The 20,863-nt window shown below is 54.1% G+C and overlaps 2 protein-coding genes and 1 long non-coding RNA gene across 9 annotated transcripts in view; 1 reads left to right on the top strand and 2 right to left on the bottom strand.

Annotated features, from left to right (window-relative positions):
• Window positions 1-6,718, bottom strand: part of ZSCAN22 (zinc finger and SCAN domain containing 22) — a 15,688-nt gene extending 8,970 nt beyond the window's left edge. Inside the window, exon 1 of one of the 3 annotated variants that reach the window (XM_073888994.1) lies at window positions 6,613-6,718. The gene's annotated coding sequence lies outside the window, so the exon portion shown is untranslated. The other 2 variants (XM_025848936.2, XM_073888995.1) reach the window with 2 other exon arrangements.
• On the top strand, window positions 1,403-4,598 carry LOC141371788 (uncharacterized). Its single transcript, XR_012377021.1, has 3 exons — window positions 1,403-1,512; window positions 4,145-4,340; window positions 4,464-4,598. It is a non-coding gene; the product is annotated as an uncharacterized lncRNA (long non-coding RNA).
• On the bottom strand, window positions 4,103-20,863 carry LOC112806572 (uncharacterized). Of its 5 annotated transcripts, XR_003203889.2 has the most exons (7): window positions 16,601-16,671; window positions 16,022-16,178; window positions 15,061-15,187; window positions 14,664-14,753; window positions 11,191-13,154; window positions 8,148-8,367; window positions 4,103-6,904 (listed from the first exon to the last, which is right to left on the bottom strand). XR_003203889.2 is itself a non-coding variant. In XM_025848880.2 (6 exons), the coding sequence occupies exons 1-6, from the start codon at window positions 20,795-20,797 to the stop codon at window positions 11,305-11,307; spliced, it is 2,457 nt and encodes an 818-aa protein (XP_025704665.1). In that variant the 5' UTR covers window positions 20,798-20,863; the 3' UTR covers window positions 10,732-11,304. The 5 variants fall into 5 exon arrangements, 3 of the variants coding, with proteins under 3 accessions (XP_025704665.1, XP_025704667.1, XP_025704669.1); XR_012377006.1 differs by lacking the exon at window positions 8,148-8,367; XM_025848880.2 differs by lacking the exons at window positions 4,103-6,904; window positions 8,148-8,367 and adding an exon at window positions 20,642-20,863 and having other exon boundaries at window positions 10,732-13,154; window positions 16,601-16,677.

The following is a 20,863-nucleotide window of genomic DNA, read 5'->3' as shown; positions in this document are numbered from 1 at the left end:
CTTCCCAGCTCGGGCTGTAACCGCGTGCGGCCCCAGGGGGACTGGGCCCGCCGGACCGACAGCGCCCAGGGCACGGCCCACGTCAAGTGCGCTGTAACGGGTGCCGAGCACAAGGAGGGACCTGGGAGGGCTGGGCGCGCTCGTCCACGCGGGAGGCGAGGCAGGGCTGGCGGGGATGGGAGAGATGCCGCAGGACCCTGAGCTCTCTTATACCCCGGAGCGCCTGTTCTGGGGAATCCCTGCTGACAGTCTCCGAGGCGCGTGCGCACGGACCTGCCTTAGCCCGGCCGCCCGCGCGCTGACCTCACACCGGGTCAAGGCCCGCGGCCCGAGGGCTGAACCGACTGGAGAGAGTGGGCCCTGCCGGAGCTCACACCGGGTCAAGGCCCGCGGCCCGAGGGCTGAACCGACCGGAGAGAGGGGGCCCTGCCGGAGCCGTCCGGGGCCGGCACCTACCTCAGAGGGCTGCTGGGAGGCTATAGCCACGGCGCTCCGCCACAGGCGTCCGGACAGGCCCGGCACGCGGCCGGCACGTGCTGAACGAGCCGCCTGCGGGCCGCGCAGCCTCCCGCCGACCCGAGCGCCCCGGCGCTGCTGGGGGACACGGCCGCGGCCCCAGACGGGCGGCCGGCCGCAGACGTGGCAGAGCACAGCCTCTGCCCCAGACGTGCTCAACTCTGCCGATCACCCAGATCTCGGGCCCGACAAAACCTCAGTCACACAGTCAAACGCAGCCCGAAATATACGCGGGCGCAGAACACCTCAGGGTCGCCCCGTGCGGAGCGCACAGGCCCGCACAGCGGCGAATTCCCGCAGTCGCCCGTGTCTCCGGGCCGCCGTCTCGCTCAGTCGGACGGCGGACGCTCGCGGGCACACCTCCAGGCACACGGCCGGCCGCACGCCAACGCTCTCGCTCACAACCGCACACAACGCCCCCGGAAGCTCACGCCCCGTCCCCCTCAGCCACACAGCACAGCCGGCTGTCAGTGAGAAACGCAGCCCCGCCATGCGGCCGCCGCTGAAGCGCTCTCTCAGGCGGCACCCCAGTCAGCCGGCCCCACATTCGATCAGGGAGCTCCACAGCCGGCCTGGGCGCCCGCCAGTCGGCCCTCCAGTCGCGCCGCTCGTGGCCAGCGCCTCAGTCCCGCACGCCTGGCACGGGCCGCCCGAGAGAGGGGCCTGAGCGCTCCCCTCCGGCCGCGAGCCCCGCGGACCGCACCCAGACCCACCTGACCCGCGCGGCGCCGGCCACTTCCGGGAGCTCCCTCGGAGGCGCCGGCTCGCCGGGACCACGACTCCCAGAATGCGCCACGCTGTCCAACGGGCGCGCGCGCGCTCACCGGGGCCTCCGCTCCCGCGCTCACAGCGCGCGCGCGGCCCCGCCGTCCCCCTGGATATCCTAGTCCCCAGAAGGCCGCGGGCCGCCTCCTGCGCACCCTCGGGGCACGCCGGGAGTTGTAGTCTGGGCGGGCAGGGAGCGGAAGGCTGGCCCATGGTGGGGTCGCGGCGGACGTGAGCGGAGAGTTGGGCCCGGGGCTGTGCGCGCGGCGGGACCGTGCACGGTGCGTGGGGGCGTGCATCGTGTGTCGTGTGTGCTGCTTTTCGTGACTATTTACAGGGGATCCCACCTGTTTGTCCTGCATGACTGTAGGTGCGCCGGAGGCTAGGCTGAGTGTGTCATTCTCCGACCACGTGTGTGGGTATCGTGTGCGCGAGTGTGTGTGTGTGTGTCTGCTAGTCACCATACGCGACAATCCTGCAGCACTGTGTGGCTGTCGCACCGTGTGATGGCGTCTGCTGGTGCTGCCCAGGAAGGCCTGAGAACAGCAGGAAGGCCCCAGACTGGGTATGATTGCTGTATGTTGCTGCAGTGACTGTGGCTGTGATCATGGATGTGACTGTGTGATAGTGCGGATGCCTGGATGTGTGACTGTGTGAGAATATGTCCTCTGTATGTGCATGTGGGTGTGTGAGAGTTGAAGCAGAAGACTCCAGCCGGGGGCCCAGGACAGTGGCCCAGCCTGTGTGCAGGTGAGGCTTTGAGGTTGGCCTCGCCCATGCTTATTGACCCCAGCCTGTGGGGTCTCCTTCAGCTCATCAGACCTTTGCCTGCAGCCAGAGTGAGCCCCTTCTGCCTTCCCCAGTCCCATGCCGAGCAGTAAGGGCCAGTGCCATTCCAGATGGGACACTGCAGCGAACGCGACGGGCACCGCCCGCCTCTGTGGAGCTGGTGTTGTTGGGAAGGCAGACAGTAATCAAAGAAACAAAAACCTGTTTCTGAGGAGTTGGCATCTCAACCGATCCTGAATAGAGGGGAGGGACAGAGAGAATGTTTCAGTAGATGGAATGCCAATCCCAAGACCCCGAGGTGGGTACAGGCAAGGAGGCCCAGCTGCAGTGGGTTGAGGAAGGAGACAGCAAAGGGTAGGGACAGAATGGGGAGGCCCATGGGGTAGATGGTGCAGGGCTTATGGGCCACGTGTGGACTTTGATGTCTACCCTGAGAGAGGTGGGAGCCATGGGGAGCCTTTGGGCGGAGGGCTGGGCTGTGGCTTAGCTCTTTGTAGGGTTCCTGTGGCTGTCACAGGAAGACTCTTGGGGTGAGGGTAGAGGCAGAGAGACCTGGGAGGTGAATGCTGCTGGAACCCCGGGGAGGTCAGATCAGGTGGTGGAGGTGGGGGTGTTGGTAAGTGGTCAGATACAGGTCTGTTTTGAAGACGGGGCAGACAGGGTTGATGGGTTGGAGTGCAGCATCCAAGGGGAGAGCAGGGCTGGCTCAGGGGCCTGAGAGTGTATTAGTTTGCTGCAGCTGCCATAACCAAATACCACAGCCTGGGGGGCTTAAGCAATAGACATTTATTTTCTCACAGTTCTGGAAGCTGGAAGTCCAGGATCAGAGTGTTGGCAGGGTTGGCTTCTCCTGAGGCTTCTCTCCCTGGCTTGTGGATGGCCACATTCTTGCTCTGTCCTCATGTGGCCTTTCCTCATTAGCATACCCCTGGTGTCTCTCCCTCCCAGTCACTGGATTAGGGCCCCATATGACTTCCTCTAATGTTAATTATCTCTTTAAAGGTCCTATCTCCAAACACAGTCACATTCTGGGACATACTGGGGGTTAGGTTATGATGTTAACGTGTGAATTTGGGCGGGACACAGTTCAGCCCATAATGGGATGAAGGGGCATTGTTATGAGTGTGGGACTTTTTGGGAGGCTTCTGAGGAGAGGGGAGAGAGGGCAACAGCCAGAGGAGACCCAGGTGCCAGGGAGTAACGAGCCTGGATTGACAGTAGGTGTGGGTGACCTGGAAAGTCGATGGAAGCTTTCCTCAGGGCCTTCCTCTCTGTCCAGATTGGGAGTCTGTGCTTTTAGAGCTGAGAGGAGTCCTGCCCTTTCTATGACCTGAGGCCAGGGCATCCTTGGTGCTTAGCACAGGTCGGAGCCCCAAGAAGAGTTGAATGAATGAATGAATGAATGGCAGACTGACAATGTTCCCTTGCTTGAAGCTGCTTAACTGGATTCCCACTTACTTTCCATACCCACCATGGCCCTTCCACACATACCCCAGACTTTCAGAGACACCTTTTATGCTTATTCTCTGATTATTGGACCAGTGCTCTAGGCCTCTGGGTTTTCCTGACTAGACTCTCCTCTCTTCCTCTCTGCCTCTGTCTCTTTCTCATCCTCTCCCCAGAATTCAAACCCCATCTTTTTCAGAGAGTATTCATTCTTTTTAAAATATTTTATTTATTTATTTGACAGAGAAACAGCGAGAGAGGGAACACAAGCAGGGGGAGTGGGAGAGGGAGAAGGAGGGGAGGAGCCGGATGCGGGGCTCGATCCCAGGACCCTGGGATCATGACCTGAGCCGAAAGCAGACGCTTAACCGACTGAGCCACCCAGGCGCCCCCAGAGAGTATTCACTTTAATTTGGCAGTTATATCAGTCAGTTATTGCTCTGTAACGAATAGTTAGTTACAACAGTTCAGTGACTGAGAGCAGTAAGCACTTATTTCTCTCCTGAGTCTAAGAATTGGCTAATCTGGTCTGGGCTTGGCTCCAGGCTATAGGTTGGGTCCATTTCTTTTCTTTTTCTTTGGCGGGGGGGGGGTGGTTGGGTCCATTTCTGCTGCACTTGTCTTATAGGGCTCACAGGGCAAATTTGTCCCATGGTGATGGCAGAGATGCCTGCAGGCTTGAGGCCTAGGCTCAGAACTAACATACTAGCAGTTCCACTCAGATTCTATTGAGATTCTAGAAAGCAAGTCACATGGCCACACCCAAAGTCAAGAAGAGGTATCCATGCGGCCTTTGGTGAAAGGAACGACATATATGGCCAAAGGTATGTACACAAGGAGGGGTGAAAAATTGCTCTAGTAATTCCATCCACTTCATCAATCCTTTTGGTTTCTTTTCTGTTTAGAAAGTCAACAAAGTTAACATCTGTGATCTTGGTTTCTTTCAGATCAAGGAAGGTGACCACAGAGCATATTCAAAGACCTGCTGCAGTTCCTTATGGGGGTAATAAAGGAGGTCATCAGAAAAGAGATTTTATGGGGTTCTGCCTTCAAAGACATTGACACTCCTGAGGCCTACTCAGGAAACCAGAACAGAGATCCTACTGAGGATCCTTTTTCAGGCAAGATTTTAAGCAAAGGTCATTCCCCAACATGGAAACTCCTAGTGTGGGGAGAGGTTTCAGGCAGTAAAGTTGTCTTCCGGCCCCATAAGACAAGAGAGCATTGCTGTGGAAAAGAAACCACACATGTTAGTCGCACATGGAGGAAGCTTTGAGCAGGTTCCAGAGCCAGCGGTGTTGTAGGCAGCCTGTGTGGACAGGAAACCCTGCAGGTGCGCCTGTGTGAGAAGAGTTTCAAGCAGCACTTGGCTCTCTCTGTGCATGAGAAGACTCACGCTGGGGAAAACCCCTATCCATGTAGCACCTGTGGGAAAGTCTTTCGGTGCCAGTCTAACCTCATTGATCACCAGAGGATCCATACTGAAGCAAAACCCTATGAATGCCATGAGTGTAGAAAAGTCTTCCTTTTCTGGTATAGTATACTAAAAAGTACACCAGAGGCCCCACACCGGAGGGAAGTGGTACAAATGCAGGTAGTGTGGCAAAGCCTTCCCAGGGAGCTCAGATCTGCAGAACACAAGATTCACACAGGGGAGAAGCCCTACCAGTGTGGGGATCCTGGGAAAGCCTGCAGGTGGAGCTCACCCTGATCCACCATCAGAGGACACACAGCGGCGAGAAGCCATATGAGTGCATTGAGTGTGGCACGGCCTTTGGGCAGAGTTCCACATTCATTGAGCATCACAAGATCCACACAGATGAGAAGCCCTGAGAGTACTTGGACTGCAGCAAAGCCTTCAAGGGCACTGCGGACTTTAGCCAGCACCAGTGGATCCACACGGGAGGGAGGCCCTACACGTGCAGTGAGTGTGACAAGGCCTTCTGCTACAGTTCATACCTGCTCCAGCACCGGAAGCTCCAAACCAGGGACTAGCCCCGGTGGCCACACTCTCTCCACGTCCCCCGTTACCTCCCATCGTCCTGAAGGCCTGAGGCATCTCAACCTCCCTCATCTTACACCCCACAGACTCTCATTGCTTCCCTCCCTGTTGCCAGAGTTTGCCCCTTTACCTGGTCATCTTTCCATATTCCTTCCCCTTTAAAAATTAACTCTTTTCTTTTTAAGCTATAGTTCACATACCTTAAGTTCACCCTTTTAAAGTGTACAGTTCACTTTTTATTATATTCACAAGGTTGTGCAAAGATCACCACCGTCTGATTCCAGAAGGTTTTTATCACTCCAAAAACAAACCCCATACCCACGAGCAGTCACTCCCTATTCCCCCTACCCCCAGCTTCCGACAGCCATTAATCTGTTTTCTGCCTCCATGGATTTGCCTGCTTTGCTATTTTGTGTAAACGGCCCCTTCGTGTTTTCTGACCACCGGTAGACACACCACAGGGGTCCTAATCCAAGGAACCCTTTGCTCCGACCCCCCCGCCCCCCTGGCCAAGACCCATCCCACCTGTCAAGCACTGAACTGGGCTTTGGCCTGTGGGTGGCACTGGTTGCCCTCATCTCCTTGGGTCTTCTTGGCCTCTCCTTGTGGTTTTCTGCCTTTTGTTGTCAGAGGAACAACCCCAAGATGCTCACCCACAATAATCCTAACAACAGACCACATCTTTATTGGGCCCCTTTTGTGCACCAGGCACTCTGGGCAGTGTCAGTCCAGTTTCGCAACTCTGCTGTGACCATCTCTTCCTGCACCACCGAAGGCGTTATCTCTGGGGGCTCCCGTTTTCCAGCTCTCAGCCCTGCCTTCTCTGCCCAGCCCAGCTTCACATCACTGCCTCCCTGCCTCCAAGCAGAACTTGCCTTTCCATCCACCTGCCAGTGAAGAGAGCCCCACATTTTTCCTGGTTTCTATTTTATCACCTCTATGAACCATCATCCCTGGTTTTTTTTCCCCACCCAGGTACAATTGGCTCTGCTCCACTGGTCTGGTTTGTGTCTAGAGAGGCTGTATTGGTTTCCTGTTGTTGCTCTAACAAATTACCACAAACATAGTAGCTTATAAGAACAAAAATCTATTACCTTACATTTCTGGAGGTCAGAAGTCCAAAATGGGTCTCATGGGGCTAAAATCGCCCTGGTGGCAGGGCCAGTTCCTTCTAGAGGCTCCAGGTGAAAACCTATTTCCTTGCCTCCTCCACTTTCCTTGTTTCATGTCTGCTTCACTGTCGTCTTATTTCCTTCTCTGACTGACCCTCTTTGCCTCTCTCTTTCACTTAGAAGGATCTTGTGATGACATTGTATCCACCTGGTGACCCAGGATACTCTTCCCCATCTGCAAATTCTCTTCTGTCATGTACCATAGGCACAGGTTCTGGGGATTAGAGTGGGGGAGAAGGCATTACTCTGTCTACCACAGATCCACATTTCACCGGTTTGCGGTTTGGCTTGGGCATCCAGATTTTTATCCAGGAAATTCTCAAGTGTAGGCAAGGCTGAGAACCACTGGCTAAGGAGCAGGGTGATGCAATAGGAGGTACAGGCTACAGAGAGGGACCTAGCTGATCTCAATTCCCAGTTGTGCTTCTTACTCTCTCCTGCTCAGGCAGGTGATTTTACATCTCTGGGTCTCTACTTTCTCCACAGCATGGAGATAATAAACCTGACTTTGTAACATGGAGAAGTGGAGTTAAGAAACTCTCACCTCAGGGCGCCTGGGTGGCTCAGTCGTTAAGCGTCTGCCTTCGGCTCAGGTCATGGTCTCAGGGTCCTGGGATCGAGCCCCGCATCGAGCCCCGCATCGGGCTCCCGGCTCCGCGGGGAGCCTGCTTCTCCCTCTGCCTCTGCCCCTCCTCTCAGGGGTAAGGGGGTGTCTAACAGGATTCTCGCTGAAGGCAGGCCAGGATGGTCAGACATCACTGGGGGGAGGGGGAGGATGAGGAACCCAAGCAGATAGATTTGGAGGGTGGGAGAGTCTTACTAAACTGACTTGGCTAGACTCTAATGAAGGCCACAGGAGCCTCATCAAAAACTGTTCAGAAGAGCCTGACTGAAGTTTGGTCAGAGAGAGAGTGTTTTGTCAGTGTGCGAGCATGCGATGTTTCGCGAGGGTGTGTTCAAGGGCAGATGCACACCACCCAAGGGGTAAGCGAGAGCCTTGAGGCCCCATGGACTCCCCCTTGCCTCCTGCCCCAGGATGGTCTGGCTGGGCCTGGATGCCCAGCCTCTGCCTCCTGCAGCCGGTGCCCACAGCTCCCCTGCCCTCTGCACAGTGTCTAGACAGCTCTTTGCAGACAGATGTTTGGTAGGAGACACACACATTTGAGCCATCAATAGGAATGGGCAAAGAACCTGGAGGCTGTCTGGCCTTATGGGAAGAATGAATCGCCTCAGGGCCTTCTGTGGTTACGTCGTACTCCTGTGTGGTCCTGTGCCAGCCTCCACCCTGATCATCAGATGCCAGAAAAGCTCGGGGGTTTCCCATCTGCAAGCCTGTGCCCCTACAAGTGCCGCCCCTCCCCCCGGCCAGCCAGGCTCCTGCAGGGCCATTCATGCTAGCTGTTGGCTGCACTTCCTTCTCATTGCCCAACCGCAGCCAGTCGATGACCATCACTGACCTGCCTCTGGCGGAAACTGCTTCCTGGTGGAACAACACTCACACTGGACGTACTTTTTCTCTTCAAGTTAACATGTTAAGTCCTTGCGGGGAGGGGGTCACTATCCCCAATTTACAGACAAGGAACATGAGGCAGAGCGTAAAGACCCAGAGCGCATTTGGGTAGTGCCGGACTTCAAACCCATGGAGCTGGATTTAGCTGGTTCTTGGGCCCGACCACCCTGCAGGATGGAAGCAAACTATGTTGAGGGCTGGCACTGTCACATCCCTCCCTCATCTCTCCATCTTGCTGCCAAGACACGGTCCCTGTTTTTACAGAGGCTGAGTGGGTGGCCTGTGGCAAGCCTGCCCCGTCTGTGCCGTGTGGTGCCTCAGAGACTCACCAGCTGCCCAGTTCTTCCTGCCTCGCAGCCTGGTCCCTGTGGCTCACGTGGGACGCGCTCCTGAAGGTGCAGCCCCTGAGACAGTCTTGTCCCTACAAAACCAAGCTGTCTCTGCCTCTGGGAGAATCCTCATCATCCCAACCCAGACTGCCTCCAGTTGGCTGATGCCTCTTCTCTCTCTGGTGCCGCAGTAGTAGCTGTAGCACTTGGCTGGGTGAGGAGGCATCACTGGTCACCAGCTGTGCTGGGTCATTGTGCAGCAAACAGAACTCAGTAGACCTGGGGTGTCCAAACTGCATGTTGTAAAGAATGGATTGGCCCTTGGGATTGGCTCCTGAGAGAACCGCTAAGCCCTTGGAATATCGTGCCTGATAAGAGTGTCTTTCCTTATGGGGGGCCTTAGGCTATGCGAGATAGTCTGCATGATTTATGATGGGGACCCTGAGTCACACTGTATCAGGCTTATCTCTGAGACAGCTGGAGGCTCAGGAACTAAGGTCAGGCATGCAGGCACCCCACATCCATGTGGCCAATCCCCAGTAAATGCCACCAGGCTTGGGTCACCTTCCCTGGCTGCCCATACTCCATGTGTACTGTCGCTCCCAGTGGGGAGTACTACGGAGTCTGTATGACTACACTGAGAGGGCAAGTGGAAGCTTGTACCTGGATTCCAGCTTATCTGCCTTCTACTTCTGTGGTGATCATTTGTATCCTTTTCACTGTAATAAACCCTCAGCCTGTTCTGAGTTGTAGGAGTCCTAGTGAGTCACTGAGCCTGAAGGTGGTCTTGGGGACTCCCTTGCAGTCATTCTGTATTCAGCGTCTCACTGGTTCACTCACTCGTTCCCTCTCAGTTTTGGCCCTGCCATATGCCAGGGGATGGGTCTACAGAGGCACGAGACAGGTGTGTGCTAAAGGGGCCCTGGGTCCAGAGTGGGCTCTGAACGAGGACATGGACAATGACACCACAATGTTCATACTGCCATGGGGGACACGCGGGGAAGACAGGCTGCTTCTGATTCAGCCAGTGAGGAGGTGCCCTGGAGCTGATGCTGACAGGAGACCAACAAGCTGGGCCTGGACAACACAGGGATGACTGGAAAGATGCGCTATGCTGGGTGAATGCAGGGGCTTCAAGGCCAGACCACATCCTGATGGCGCCAGAGAACCCGAGTGAAGCTGTGCGGGAAAGCGAAAGGCTCACACCTGTGATGGAACAAAGGAATGGCTCCACTAGGCACGTAAGCAACATCTAGATTGAGCAATGGCTTCCCAGCTCCTACTTTTTGCCTTTGCCTAAGTCCGCCAGATGGCTCAGTCTGCTTCTTCAGCATGACCCAATCATCCCACCATCTCCCAGTCTCAGAAGAACATTAAATTCTAGAGCTGCCTCCTTACAGTAAATACCCCTTGCATATGCTGAAAGGGATGGAGGGACTGTTGCCACCCTGTCTCCATCTGCTAACTCTAGTATTTTTATCCTGAAAAGTGAATGGCTTCTAGCTGGGGGCCTCAGGCAAGTGGCTTAACCTCTCAAAATCTCAGCTCCTTGGGACACCTGGGTGGCTCAGTCGGTTAAGCGTCTCTCGGTCTCAGCTCAGGTCATGGTCTCAGGGTTGTAAGATCGGGCCCTGCGTCAGGCTCCATGATCAGCACAAAGTCGGCTTGGGATTCTCTCTCTTCTACCCCTTCCCCCCTCAAATAAGTAGGCCTTTAAAAAAAAAAAAAGTCAACTCCTTGTCTATGAAGTGGGGATAAAAATATCTGCATCCCGGGGGGTGCTGAGAGGATGAAATAGAACCATGTGTGTAAGTGCTTACAAAGTGCTAAGGTCTTACATGAATCACTGGCTCAACCGATTCTAACGAATCCTCACGCCAAAGCCGATGAATGACATACAAAGTCTTTTTTAAAGACTGCGACTGGGGACACCTGGGTGGCTCAAATGGTTAAGCGTCTGCCTTCAGCTCAGGTCATGATCCCAGGGTCCTGGGATCGAGCCCCGCATCGGGTTCCCTCCTCGGCGGGAGGCCTGCTTCTCCCTCTCCCACTCCCCCTGCTTGTGCTCTCTCTCTCAAACAAAGTAAGAGCGACTTTGTGACACACCACAGTTCGGCATTATTAACCTTACTTTCTGGCAGAGGAACAAAACAAAAACCATAAGGCTTGAGTTAATACAAGGCACAAACAACTGGAAAGATCTTTTTTTATTTTTTAAAGATTTATTTACCCATTTTAGAGAGAGTGCACGAGCAGGGGGTGGGGGCAGAGGGAGACAGAGAGAGGGAAGCAGACTCCCTGCTGCAGGGCTCATTCCCAGAACCCTGAGATCATGACCTGAGCCAAAACAGAGAACTGGACGCTCAACTGACTGAGCTACCCAGGTGCCCCGAAAAAGCATCTTTTTACCTTTTTTTTTTTTAATTTCATTTTTGCCTTGGCAAAAACTGAAATGAGCTCTGTTCAGGCCTGCCAAGAAGACCGCCCACACCTGTGGATCTCTCCTACCACCTGGTGGGTATCTGTGGGAACCCATATGATGGAAAATGAGAGGGGCTGTTGCTCCCCTTGAAGGCTCACTCAACCGGGTGACCCTGCAGAGAGAAGTGTATCATGGGCAAGGGGGCTGCTCTGCACTGGCCCTGAGTTCCTGACACTCACAGGACCCTCCGCCGGATGAAGGACAGCCAGGTCTCTGCCATGTTTGGCACACCCCCAGTTCACGGATGGATGAGAACCAAACAGCTGCTGAGGGTTTTCTGATACTCGCTGCACTCATGGTGTCCCCTGGGAATGAATTTTCCGATGCTGGACCAGAGATCTGCTCTGGCTGAAGTTTTTCTCACATTTGTGACACTCAAAGGGCTTCTGTCCAGCGTGAACCCTCTGATGCAGAATGAGGGCTGCAGCCTCGCAGAAGGTTTTCCGGCACAGGCTGCATATGAAGGGCTTGGCGCCCGTGTGGACACGCTGGTGCTGCATGAGGTGTGTGCCGCGGCTGAAGGCTTTGCTGCACACATTGCACACGTAGGGCCGCTCCCCTGTGTGCACCCGGTAATGCTCAGTGAGGTGCGACATCTGGATGTAAGCCTTGCCACACTCATTGCACTTGTAAGGCTTCTCCCCAGTGTGTGTCCTGAGGTGGAGGGTGAGGGAGGAGCTCTGCAGGAAGGCCCTTCCACAGTCACCACACACAAAGGGCTTCTCCCCAGTGTGTATCCTCTCGTGCTGGGTGAGGAACTTGCTCTGGCTGAAGGTCTTCCCGCATTTTCCACACATGTAGGGTCGCTCACCCGTGTGCACCCGTTGGTGCAGGACTAGGGCTGAAGAATCGCCGAAGGGTTTCCTGCACTCACTGCATATGAATGGCTTCTCGCCGCTGTGGATCTTGAGGTGCTGGGTCAGGTAGGAGCCCTGGCTGAAGGTCTTTCCGCATTCTCTACACACGTAAGGCCGCTCGCCAGTGTGCACCCGCTGGTGTTTGGCCAGGGAGGAACTCTGGCTGAAAGCATGGCCACAGTCCCCGCATGTGTACGGCTTCTCACCCGTGTGTGTCCTCAGGTGCTTGCTGAGGGATGAGCTCTGGCTGAAGGCTTTCCCACATTCCCGGCATGCGTATGGCTTCTCTCCTGTGTGGCAGCGTTTGTGCTCGGCCAGCGATGAGCTGAGGCTGAACGCCTTGCAGCACGTGCGGCACTCGTAAGGCCTCTCTCCTGTGTGGGTTCTATGGTGGACCAGGAGGGCTGAGGAGTCAGCAAAGGCTCTGCCACACTCACAACAGGCGAACGGCTTCTCCCCAGTGTGGATCCGCTGGTGCTGCACGAGGTGAGTGCTCTGGCTGAAGGCGCGCCCACACTCACCACAGGTGTACGGCTTCTCGCCCGTGTGCACTCGCTGGTGTTTGGCCAGGGAGGAGTTCTCTCGGAAGTGCTTGCCGCAGTGGCTGCACGCATAGGGCTTCTCACCTGTGTGGATGCGCTGGTGCTTAACCAGGGACGAGTTCTTGCTGAAGGCCCGTCCACACTCCTGGCACGTGTACGGCTTCTCACCAGTGTGGGTTCTCTGGTGTTGAACGAGATGTGTGCTCTGTCCAAAGGCCTTCCCACACTCCTCGCACGTGTAGGGCTTCCGTTTATTGGGAATCTGTTGACAGCCCACAAGGCATGTGTTCTTGCCAAAGGCATCTCCCCACCCACCACACACCAATGTGTCCCCCTCGATGTGAGCTCCTTGTGGGTGACTAAGGTCTGGAAAAGAGCTGAGGGCTTCCATACACACTCTTTCTTCTTGGCAGGGGCGCCCCTGATCTAGGACTGAAATGCAGGTGAGGCCCTCTTTGCCAACGTGGCTTGTGGGAGCTTGAGCCCTTGGAGGATTGCACTGATGCTCAGTGAGGAATGGGTGCCAGGAGAAAGTTCCTGCAAAGCTCCACTCTGGGCTCTTCTTTCCCTGGCTGAGTGTCACTGCTTGGCATTGTCTGTCTGCCACCTGGCCTTCATGTCCTGTGACTTCTTTCTGGATGGTGTGCCAGAAATCCTGCCCTGTGAGTCCTACTGTCATCTGCCCCTGACGCAGAGCGCCCTTCTCTAGAGGCAGCCATGCAGCTCGGGGCCCAGGCTCTGAGTCTGAAAAATAAGCAAAGAAACATGCTAAAGCCCTAACCTAAATGTGCACTGCCAATCTGAGGGGGATGGACAGAACCTCAGCAGTCAGACTGGACAACACAGACCTGCGGCTTTCGGGGGGGGCCTGCAGCGAGGACAGAAGAGTGAATGGACCAGGGTCCAGCCCCGCATGGGGCTCCCTGCTCCGCGGGAAGCCTGCTTCTCCCTCTCCCACTCCCCCTGCTTGTGTTCCCTCTCTGGCTATCTCTCTCTGTCAAATAAGTAAAATCTTTAAAAAAAAAAAAAAGGACTCAACAAAGAGTCATACTCTCGGCTGTGACTGATGAGAGCAAATGGACACCAGGCACAATGAACAAAAGGAAAAGGCGCAGGGCGCAGAGTCCTCTCCCAGTGGAGCCACACAGCGTGCACCAAACCCCTTCAGCGCCGGATTCTGACACATGAAGTGTAGTCTACAGTTTGTTAGAGACTCAGTGACCAGGGTTTTACTGGGGGCTGGCCACATATGCACCCACTGTGTAGCATGTACCAAAATTCCAGACTCCCAGAAGAAAAGCAGACATTTAGTATAAACCACATTGTTTGTACAAATGGTTTAGGTGCAGTGAGCCACTCCTAATCGTTTAAGGAATGGTGGGATTCCTCCCCCAAACCACGTTCCCAGACACCAGCCAAAGGCCAACCCTGCACCAGGCCTTCCCAAGAATGTGACCACAGACCTGCTGTCAAGCCTCCTCTGCACAGTGGGGAAGGAAAGTAGTAGAATGGAACACAGAAAGGCATGGGCCAAGGCCACCAAGAGCCACCCTACCTATCAGCTGCCACTGGGGTTGTTTTATAACCACGCCCTTACTGCAACAGGGCCTGGTCAACAGAATGGAAAACAGATACTCAAACAAAAACCTGCACGTGAGTATTCATAGAGCACTATTCCCAGAGAGTAGAAGCCAGACACAAAAAGACCACATATAGTATGCCTGTATCTGTATGCCTGTATCCGTATGCAAAATAAATGAACATATTTATATAAACTTCATTTACATGAAAGGTCAGAACAGGCAAATCATGGAGACAGAAGGCAGATTAGTGGCTGTCGGGTCTGGGGAAGTGACCACTGGAGGACTGTCAGGTTTGTTTTCAGGATCCTGTACCTACTAGCTCTTCCCTGTTTCATGTACATTGCTCCTCCTTGCCCCAGGAGCAGAAATAAACAGATCTGAAGCATGGTGACTATAGTTACAATACTGTATTGTAGACCTCAAATTTCCTACAGGAGTTGATTGTAAGCGTTCTCACCACAGAAAAAATACTGCAACTATGTGAGCTGATGGATATATAAATTAGCTTGATAGTGGTGATCATTTCATAATGTATATGTATATCAAAATACCATGTTGTACACTTTAAATATATACAATTTTTATCTGTCAATTATACCTCAAGAAAAGCTGGGGGGAGGAAAATTAATTTTATAAAACACCTGATCTGACAGACCCTTACTTCACTCACCTGGACCTCTTGGGACATCTCTCTTCACAGTCCAGGGGTCTTCCCACTGCTCCAGCTTGGAGATCACATCTGGTTTGCAATCGGGAAGTCCTGCCCATAGTTAGAAAGTAGGAGGGAAATGTTGACGCTGTTGCCACAGGGAGCCAGGCCCCAACAGGCCCGATAGTGCAGTATGTGTGCCCCAGGCACGGGAGAGGTCTCTCTCTGGTGATGTGGGGTGGGGTGTCCACTCTGTACAGAGGGGACCCAACTGGGGGACACAGGTCAGAGCAAGGACATACCTGGGTGTGGGTTACTGGTGACAAGACATGGGATTAAATATGCACACGTATGTGTGAGCACACATGGAAACACACACACACGGGACATGGATGAAGAGGTGACAGGAAGGCCTCACCCAGGGACACCAAGTTGCTGTAGTTCCTCAGCATCACGTCACGGTATAGGATCCTCTGTGTGGGGCCCAGCAGGCCCCATTCCTCCCGTGTGAAGTCTACAGCCACATCCTTAAATGTCACAGGCTTCTGAAACATCCCCCAGGCAGTGGCTCAGCCATGGGCCCTCTCTGAGCAGGGCCAGCCCCATGGGGAACAGCAGGATGTGAATGTTCTGGGAAACACCCTATTGTCATGAGGGGAGGGGTGTGGCTCACACTGTGAGTGTCACTATTATCACCTTGACACTGGGTACTGCAGTCCCACCTGAATAATTGTGTCTTCTCCAAATTCCTGTTAAAGCTTTACCCCTCAGTGTGAAGGTATTTAGAACTGGGGCCTTTGGGGGGATTAGGTTTAGATGAGGTCATGAGGGTGGGGCCCCAGATGGGACCAATGCCCTCATAAGAAGAAGGAGAGACCATGGGACACCCGGGTGGCTCATTGGTTAGGCCTCTGCCTTCGGCTCAGGTCGTGATCCCAGGGTCCTGGGATCGAGTCCCGCATCGGGCTCCTTGCTCAGTCGGGAGCCTGCTTCTCCCTCTGTCTGCTGCTTCCCCTGCTAAGGTGTTCTCGCTCTGACAAATGAAATCTTAAAAAAAAAAAAAGAGGGAGAGACCAAAGCACGTGTGCTCTCATCTCCTGGCGCAGTGTGTGAGGACACAGGGAGAAGGCCGTCCATCGGCGGGCCAGGAGGAGCCTTTCAGCAGAACCCAGCCCTGCTGGCACCCTCATCTTGGACTTCCAGTCTCCAAAACTGTGAGGAATAATTTTGTTGATTAAGCCACAGTTCATGGTATTTTGCTATAGGAGCCTGAGCAGATTAAGACACAGTGATTCCTCATCACTTCCAAAGCACTCAGCTTTATGGCCCCCAGAGACAGCTGATGGCCCGTCAGCCCCCAACAAAGCCATCTGTCATACCTGCGTGGTCTGCATCCCCTTTAGGGCCGGGCAGGGGAGGCTTGGAGGATGTGATGACATGCAACACCAGCCACATGTGCTCTGGGACCAGTAAGTGTGGCAACAATCCCTCTGCTTGTGTGTGTCTGTCTCCTTGGGGACCCCACGAAGAAAGGGCCTGTCAGCAGGTACCATCAATTTCAGAGTAATCATTTACCATTAACACCCAAAGCCCCCAACCACCTTTCTAAATGCTGCTCAGTACCACCATCCACTCATACGCCAGGCCCTGCTCTGTCCTTTCCCTCGATATTGGCTGATAAACAGGGTGACCATAAAGAGCCTGTGTCCCAGATCGGTCAGGCATGGGATTTCCTCCAAGGTGCCCTAGACTGACAGGGTCACTAAGCCCCACCCTTGAGTGAAGGGAGAAGGAAGAAGAGGAAGAGGAGGAAGAGTGGCCAGGGCAGAGGAAGGGGCCCTGCCCCAGGACTCATGCTCCTTGGGGGCTGTGGCTCCATTCCAGTGGCGAGGCGTAGAAGCATCACAGAAATAGAAAGAGTATGCCTGCTGAGACTGCCGGCACTTTTGGAAACTCACGTGTAAGGCATCTGCTGGGAATGCAGTATCTTGGGCCTTGGGCTTGTCTTCCTTGATGCTCCCCTGAGAAAGAAGAGCTGGGGGAGGGGAGGGGATGTGAGGGAGGCCAGATCTGCCCTCAGGCCCCAGAGACCCAAGCCCCAAAGTCCCCTCACCTCACACCCCTCCCCCCGCCAGCCACTAGACTCTTTCCCAGGGGCCCTGACCCTCCCCCAGGTGTTTCCTCCTGCCCTCCTCACCCTGGGTCTGCTCCCCCTGCTTACCCTCCAGGGCTTGGCAGAACCACAGCCCTCAACATTTACTATGTGCCCGTCATGATGCTTGATCCTCACTCTGCCCCTGTGAGGGACAGTTAGGGTCAACACTACCGGACCCATTTTACAGGAAGGAAATTGAGGCATCGAGGGGTAAGATGCTTGAGTTGAGCTTTTGCATGGAAGCACTCCCACTCTTGTCCCCACCCCTGACCAGCCAGGATAGTGAGTCCTGCGGAGAAAGCTGTGTCCACACAGACAGATGGGGTGACCCACACCCCCCAGGATTAGTCTGGGGATGCGACAGCCCACCTGGACTCTCGTAAAGGGGTCTACACAGCCACCATGGATCCAGGGTGACCCAGAGGATGACAAATACCTGGAGTAGGAAACCCTGGACCCACAGGTCCACTGTGTGCCACTAACTGGCCATAGCCCTGCTCTGGGCCTATTTCTTCCTGGGTACAGAAAGGACAGGCTCCTGGGAGAATGGATGGCATTACGTCTTAGAAAGTCTTTGTGAAGTGAAACCTTACATAGGAACACCTCATGGTGTCCTTGCTGCCAGAAGCCACACCACCTTTACATCCTCCATCCCGTCCTGGCTCCCACGCTGGGCAGGGGGTCACTGAGCTCAGAGTCCCACAAAAAGCAGTCCTATGATTTGATACTTGGAGGCTGCGCCTCAGACCCCTGCTCTAAAACAGGAACTATCCATGAGCCGAGGCCGAGTCCCCGAGGGCAGCTGCAGCTGCGTGTGTTGCAACTCAATGCCATCCCCAGGGCGCAAACTTCTCAGGGGCTTGCTGTGCAATTCTGGCCAAGTTCCCTAACACAAGGAAAAAGAAGTACTATCATCACTCTGTTATACAGGTAGGGAGAGGGGGCCAGAGAGAGGTTAAATCAAAGATATGAAGCAAGTGATGGGTTGGGATCTGAACCCACACAGTCAGACTTGAGTTTGTGCTTTCAAAAATATATATTTTTAATAGAGGTACGAGTGCTCAGTTCAATGAGTTTTGACCAATGCACACACCTACATAGCCACTGTCTAGATCAAGCTCTAGAACTTTCTGTGAGGATGGAAATGTTCTGGAGCTGTGCTGTCCAATTCATCAGCCATCAGCTCCATGTGGCTCCCGAACAGTAGAAACACAGGTGGTGTGACTGAGAAACTAGATGTGTAATTTGAAGTTTAACTGATTCACGTTTTAATATCTCCATGTGGCTCTTAGCTACCATTTTGGACACCTCAGTACTAGGACTTTCAGCACCACGGACAGCTCCCGACATGCACCCCTGGAAGGGGGATACTAAAATGTGAATCAGTTAAACTCTCCCTGGCCCCAGGGTGACTGCAGCTGAGATTCTGACAGCACACAAGTTGTGCCTATTCTTGAACTTCATACAAAGTAAATCATATGCCGTGTGACAGTCTCTGCCCCATGCTATCAGGTTTATGGACATCACTGGCAGCAGGTCATTTTGGGGACAAAGTGAGAGACCAGGTAGGCAAGTGCTCTGAGGGAAAAGCAATAGTCTCAGCTGTCCTGAATTCAGATCCTATGAGACTCCCAGGAATGAAGGGCTGCTGTGGGGCTTTTTGCCCCTCCCCACAGGGGCAAGAGTGGCAAGCTGATCCCTGGGGCCCCGATGTACCAAGTGCCCATACCTTCTTCCCAGTGTCATTCCTAGGGTGGAAACAGTGAATGTGAGGGGTAAGTGGAGTCTGTCAGACCTAGGATCAAATCCACCTTACCACTCTCTGCTGAGTGACCCTGGGTTGCTCAATTCACCTAAAGCCTGGGTTTTCTATCTGTACAACCGGGTAATAGTACTTTTTGCAGAAGGGTGTCTGTTCACTCATTCATTTAAGAAATACTCCATGGACTGTGCACCACATCATGACACTCACAGTCTATGATAAATGGGAACAAGTATACAGTCTTCGAATGTGGCTAAGTGCTAAAAAACATAATGTAGATGTGTGTGGCACCTGTTTTGAATCAGGTGGCCAGGGAGGGCCTCTGAGGTAATATCTAAGCTTCAATGCTATTCAGTGGCCAGGGGGATGGGCAAAGGGAAAGCTGTAGGGTGAGGCCTGGAAACAGGCAGAAATCAGGTCATGCAGGGCCCAGAAGACATGGGAAGAAGTGTGGATTTGGTCACATCAGGGGTCAGCAAACTCAGCCCCACTGCCTATTTCTGTACAGACTGTGAGCTAAGAAGAGTTTCTCCATTTTTCAGTGGTTGGGAGGGAAAAATCATCAGAAGATTAATGTTACATGAACTTCAGATTTCAGCGTTGGATAAAGTTCTGGATTTCACCGGGGGAAAAAATATGTGGGTATGTGTTTTCTCTCTTGTTAGGTAAGTACCTACCTGACATCTTTGGTTTTGCCTCTTGGCCTACAAAGCTGAAAACATTTGCTACCTGGTGCTTTACAGGAAGAGTGTGCCAACCCCGATGTGACAACCAGGGCAGGGATGGAAGGTTGAAGGGAGAGGTAGCCTCACCGTTCAGGGTTTAAAGACCCCTCCGGTGCGGTGTGGAGAGCAATGGTGGGAGGAAGGGGAGGCCGGAGACCTGTGAAGAGGTGGTAGTCTGGACTAGGCTGAGGATGGCAGCGCACTAGAGTGAAGGCAGCAGGAGCAGGGCCTGTTCTGAGGAAAATCTGGTTTCTGAAAATGTCCAGCCCTATGACCACCACCCTGACACGTGCCTCACCTGGCTCCTCAGGCTCCATCGCCTGCCACTCTGCTCTGTCTTTGGGCTGTTTGACCTCAGCAGCTACAGGATAGGGGGCATGTGGTCTCAGTCCCAGACAGAGATCCCAGGTTGTGGGTGAGTCTTGCAGGGAAGGGTTCCAGTTCCCAGAGCCACTGCCTCCTCCCATCTACTCCCATACAGCGGTCAGGCTCCTGGCTTTCACTTCGGGGCTCAGGGCCGGGATTCTGGAAAATGAAATACTGCTGGATGAGCAAAGGCAACAGGAGCAGGTGTGACCATACACATGAGCTTCCCTGGGACAGACCCAACTACCTCCTCCCTCCAAACTGAAAACACATGTCCACACAAAAACCTGTATGTGAGTGTTCACAGTAGCATTATCTGGGTAAACAAACTGTGGTATAGCCACACAATGGATTATTATTCAGCTATAAAAATGAGTGAAGCACTGATACATGGCACAACATGGACTTTAAAAACATTATGCTCAATGAAAGAAGCCAGACACAAAAAAGCCACCTGTTGTATGATCCCATTTATATCGCATGTCCAGAACAGACAGAGATTAATCAACGGAAAGTAGATTAACGGTTGCCAGGGGCTGGAGGAAAGGGGAATGGGAGTGATGGCTAAAGGGTACAGGCCATAGGTACACACCTGAGGTCACACCTCCAGACACAAAGGGGTGTCACACACACAAAACATCCCTTCCCCACAAACACGCACGGCGACACACCTGACCACTCACACGCACCTGAGGTCTCATCTGCACACACAAATGGTGCCAAACGTGCAATACACTCTTTCCCTGGGACATGCACAAGTGGTAACACATCCAGGCAAATGCACATACCTGAGGTCACATCTGCACACAGAGGCACTGCCGCACACACAAGTGGTGTCTCGCCAGCAAGACACCCTTTCCCTCCGAAACGCACACGTGGGGACACACTCGGCCACATGCACACACCTGAGGTACACCTGCGCACACAAACGCCGACGCACTGGGTCCCCACACAGCTGAGGTCTCATATGCACACGCAGGTGGTACCTCACCTGCAAAACACCCCTCCTCTCTGACACGCACACGTGCGTGTCACGTTCGGCCACACACAGCTGAGGTCCCACGGGCACGCCCAGATCTCTCCTTCTCGTCCTTCGGCACGCGCACGCGCCCACGGTCCCTCCTTTCTCCCCGCCCCCGCGACCCATCCCCGGGTCCGCGCTGCCCTCCGGGCCCCACCCGGCCACTCAGTCACTACCACCGCATGCACACAC

This window comes from Callorhinus ursinus, unplaced genomic scaffold (genome assembly GCF_003265705.2).
Source record: "Callorhinus ursinus isolate GAN/ISIS: 27379988/994484 unplaced genomic scaffold, GSC_fseal_2.0 scaffold100, whole genome shotgun sequence".
Lineage (NCBI taxonomy): Eukaryota > Metazoa > Chordata > Mammalia > Carnivora > Otariidae > Callorhinus > Callorhinus ursinus.
The sequence above is the reverse complement of the archived record's forward strand: the minus strand, read 5'-3'. Positions and strand labels throughout refer to the sequence as shown.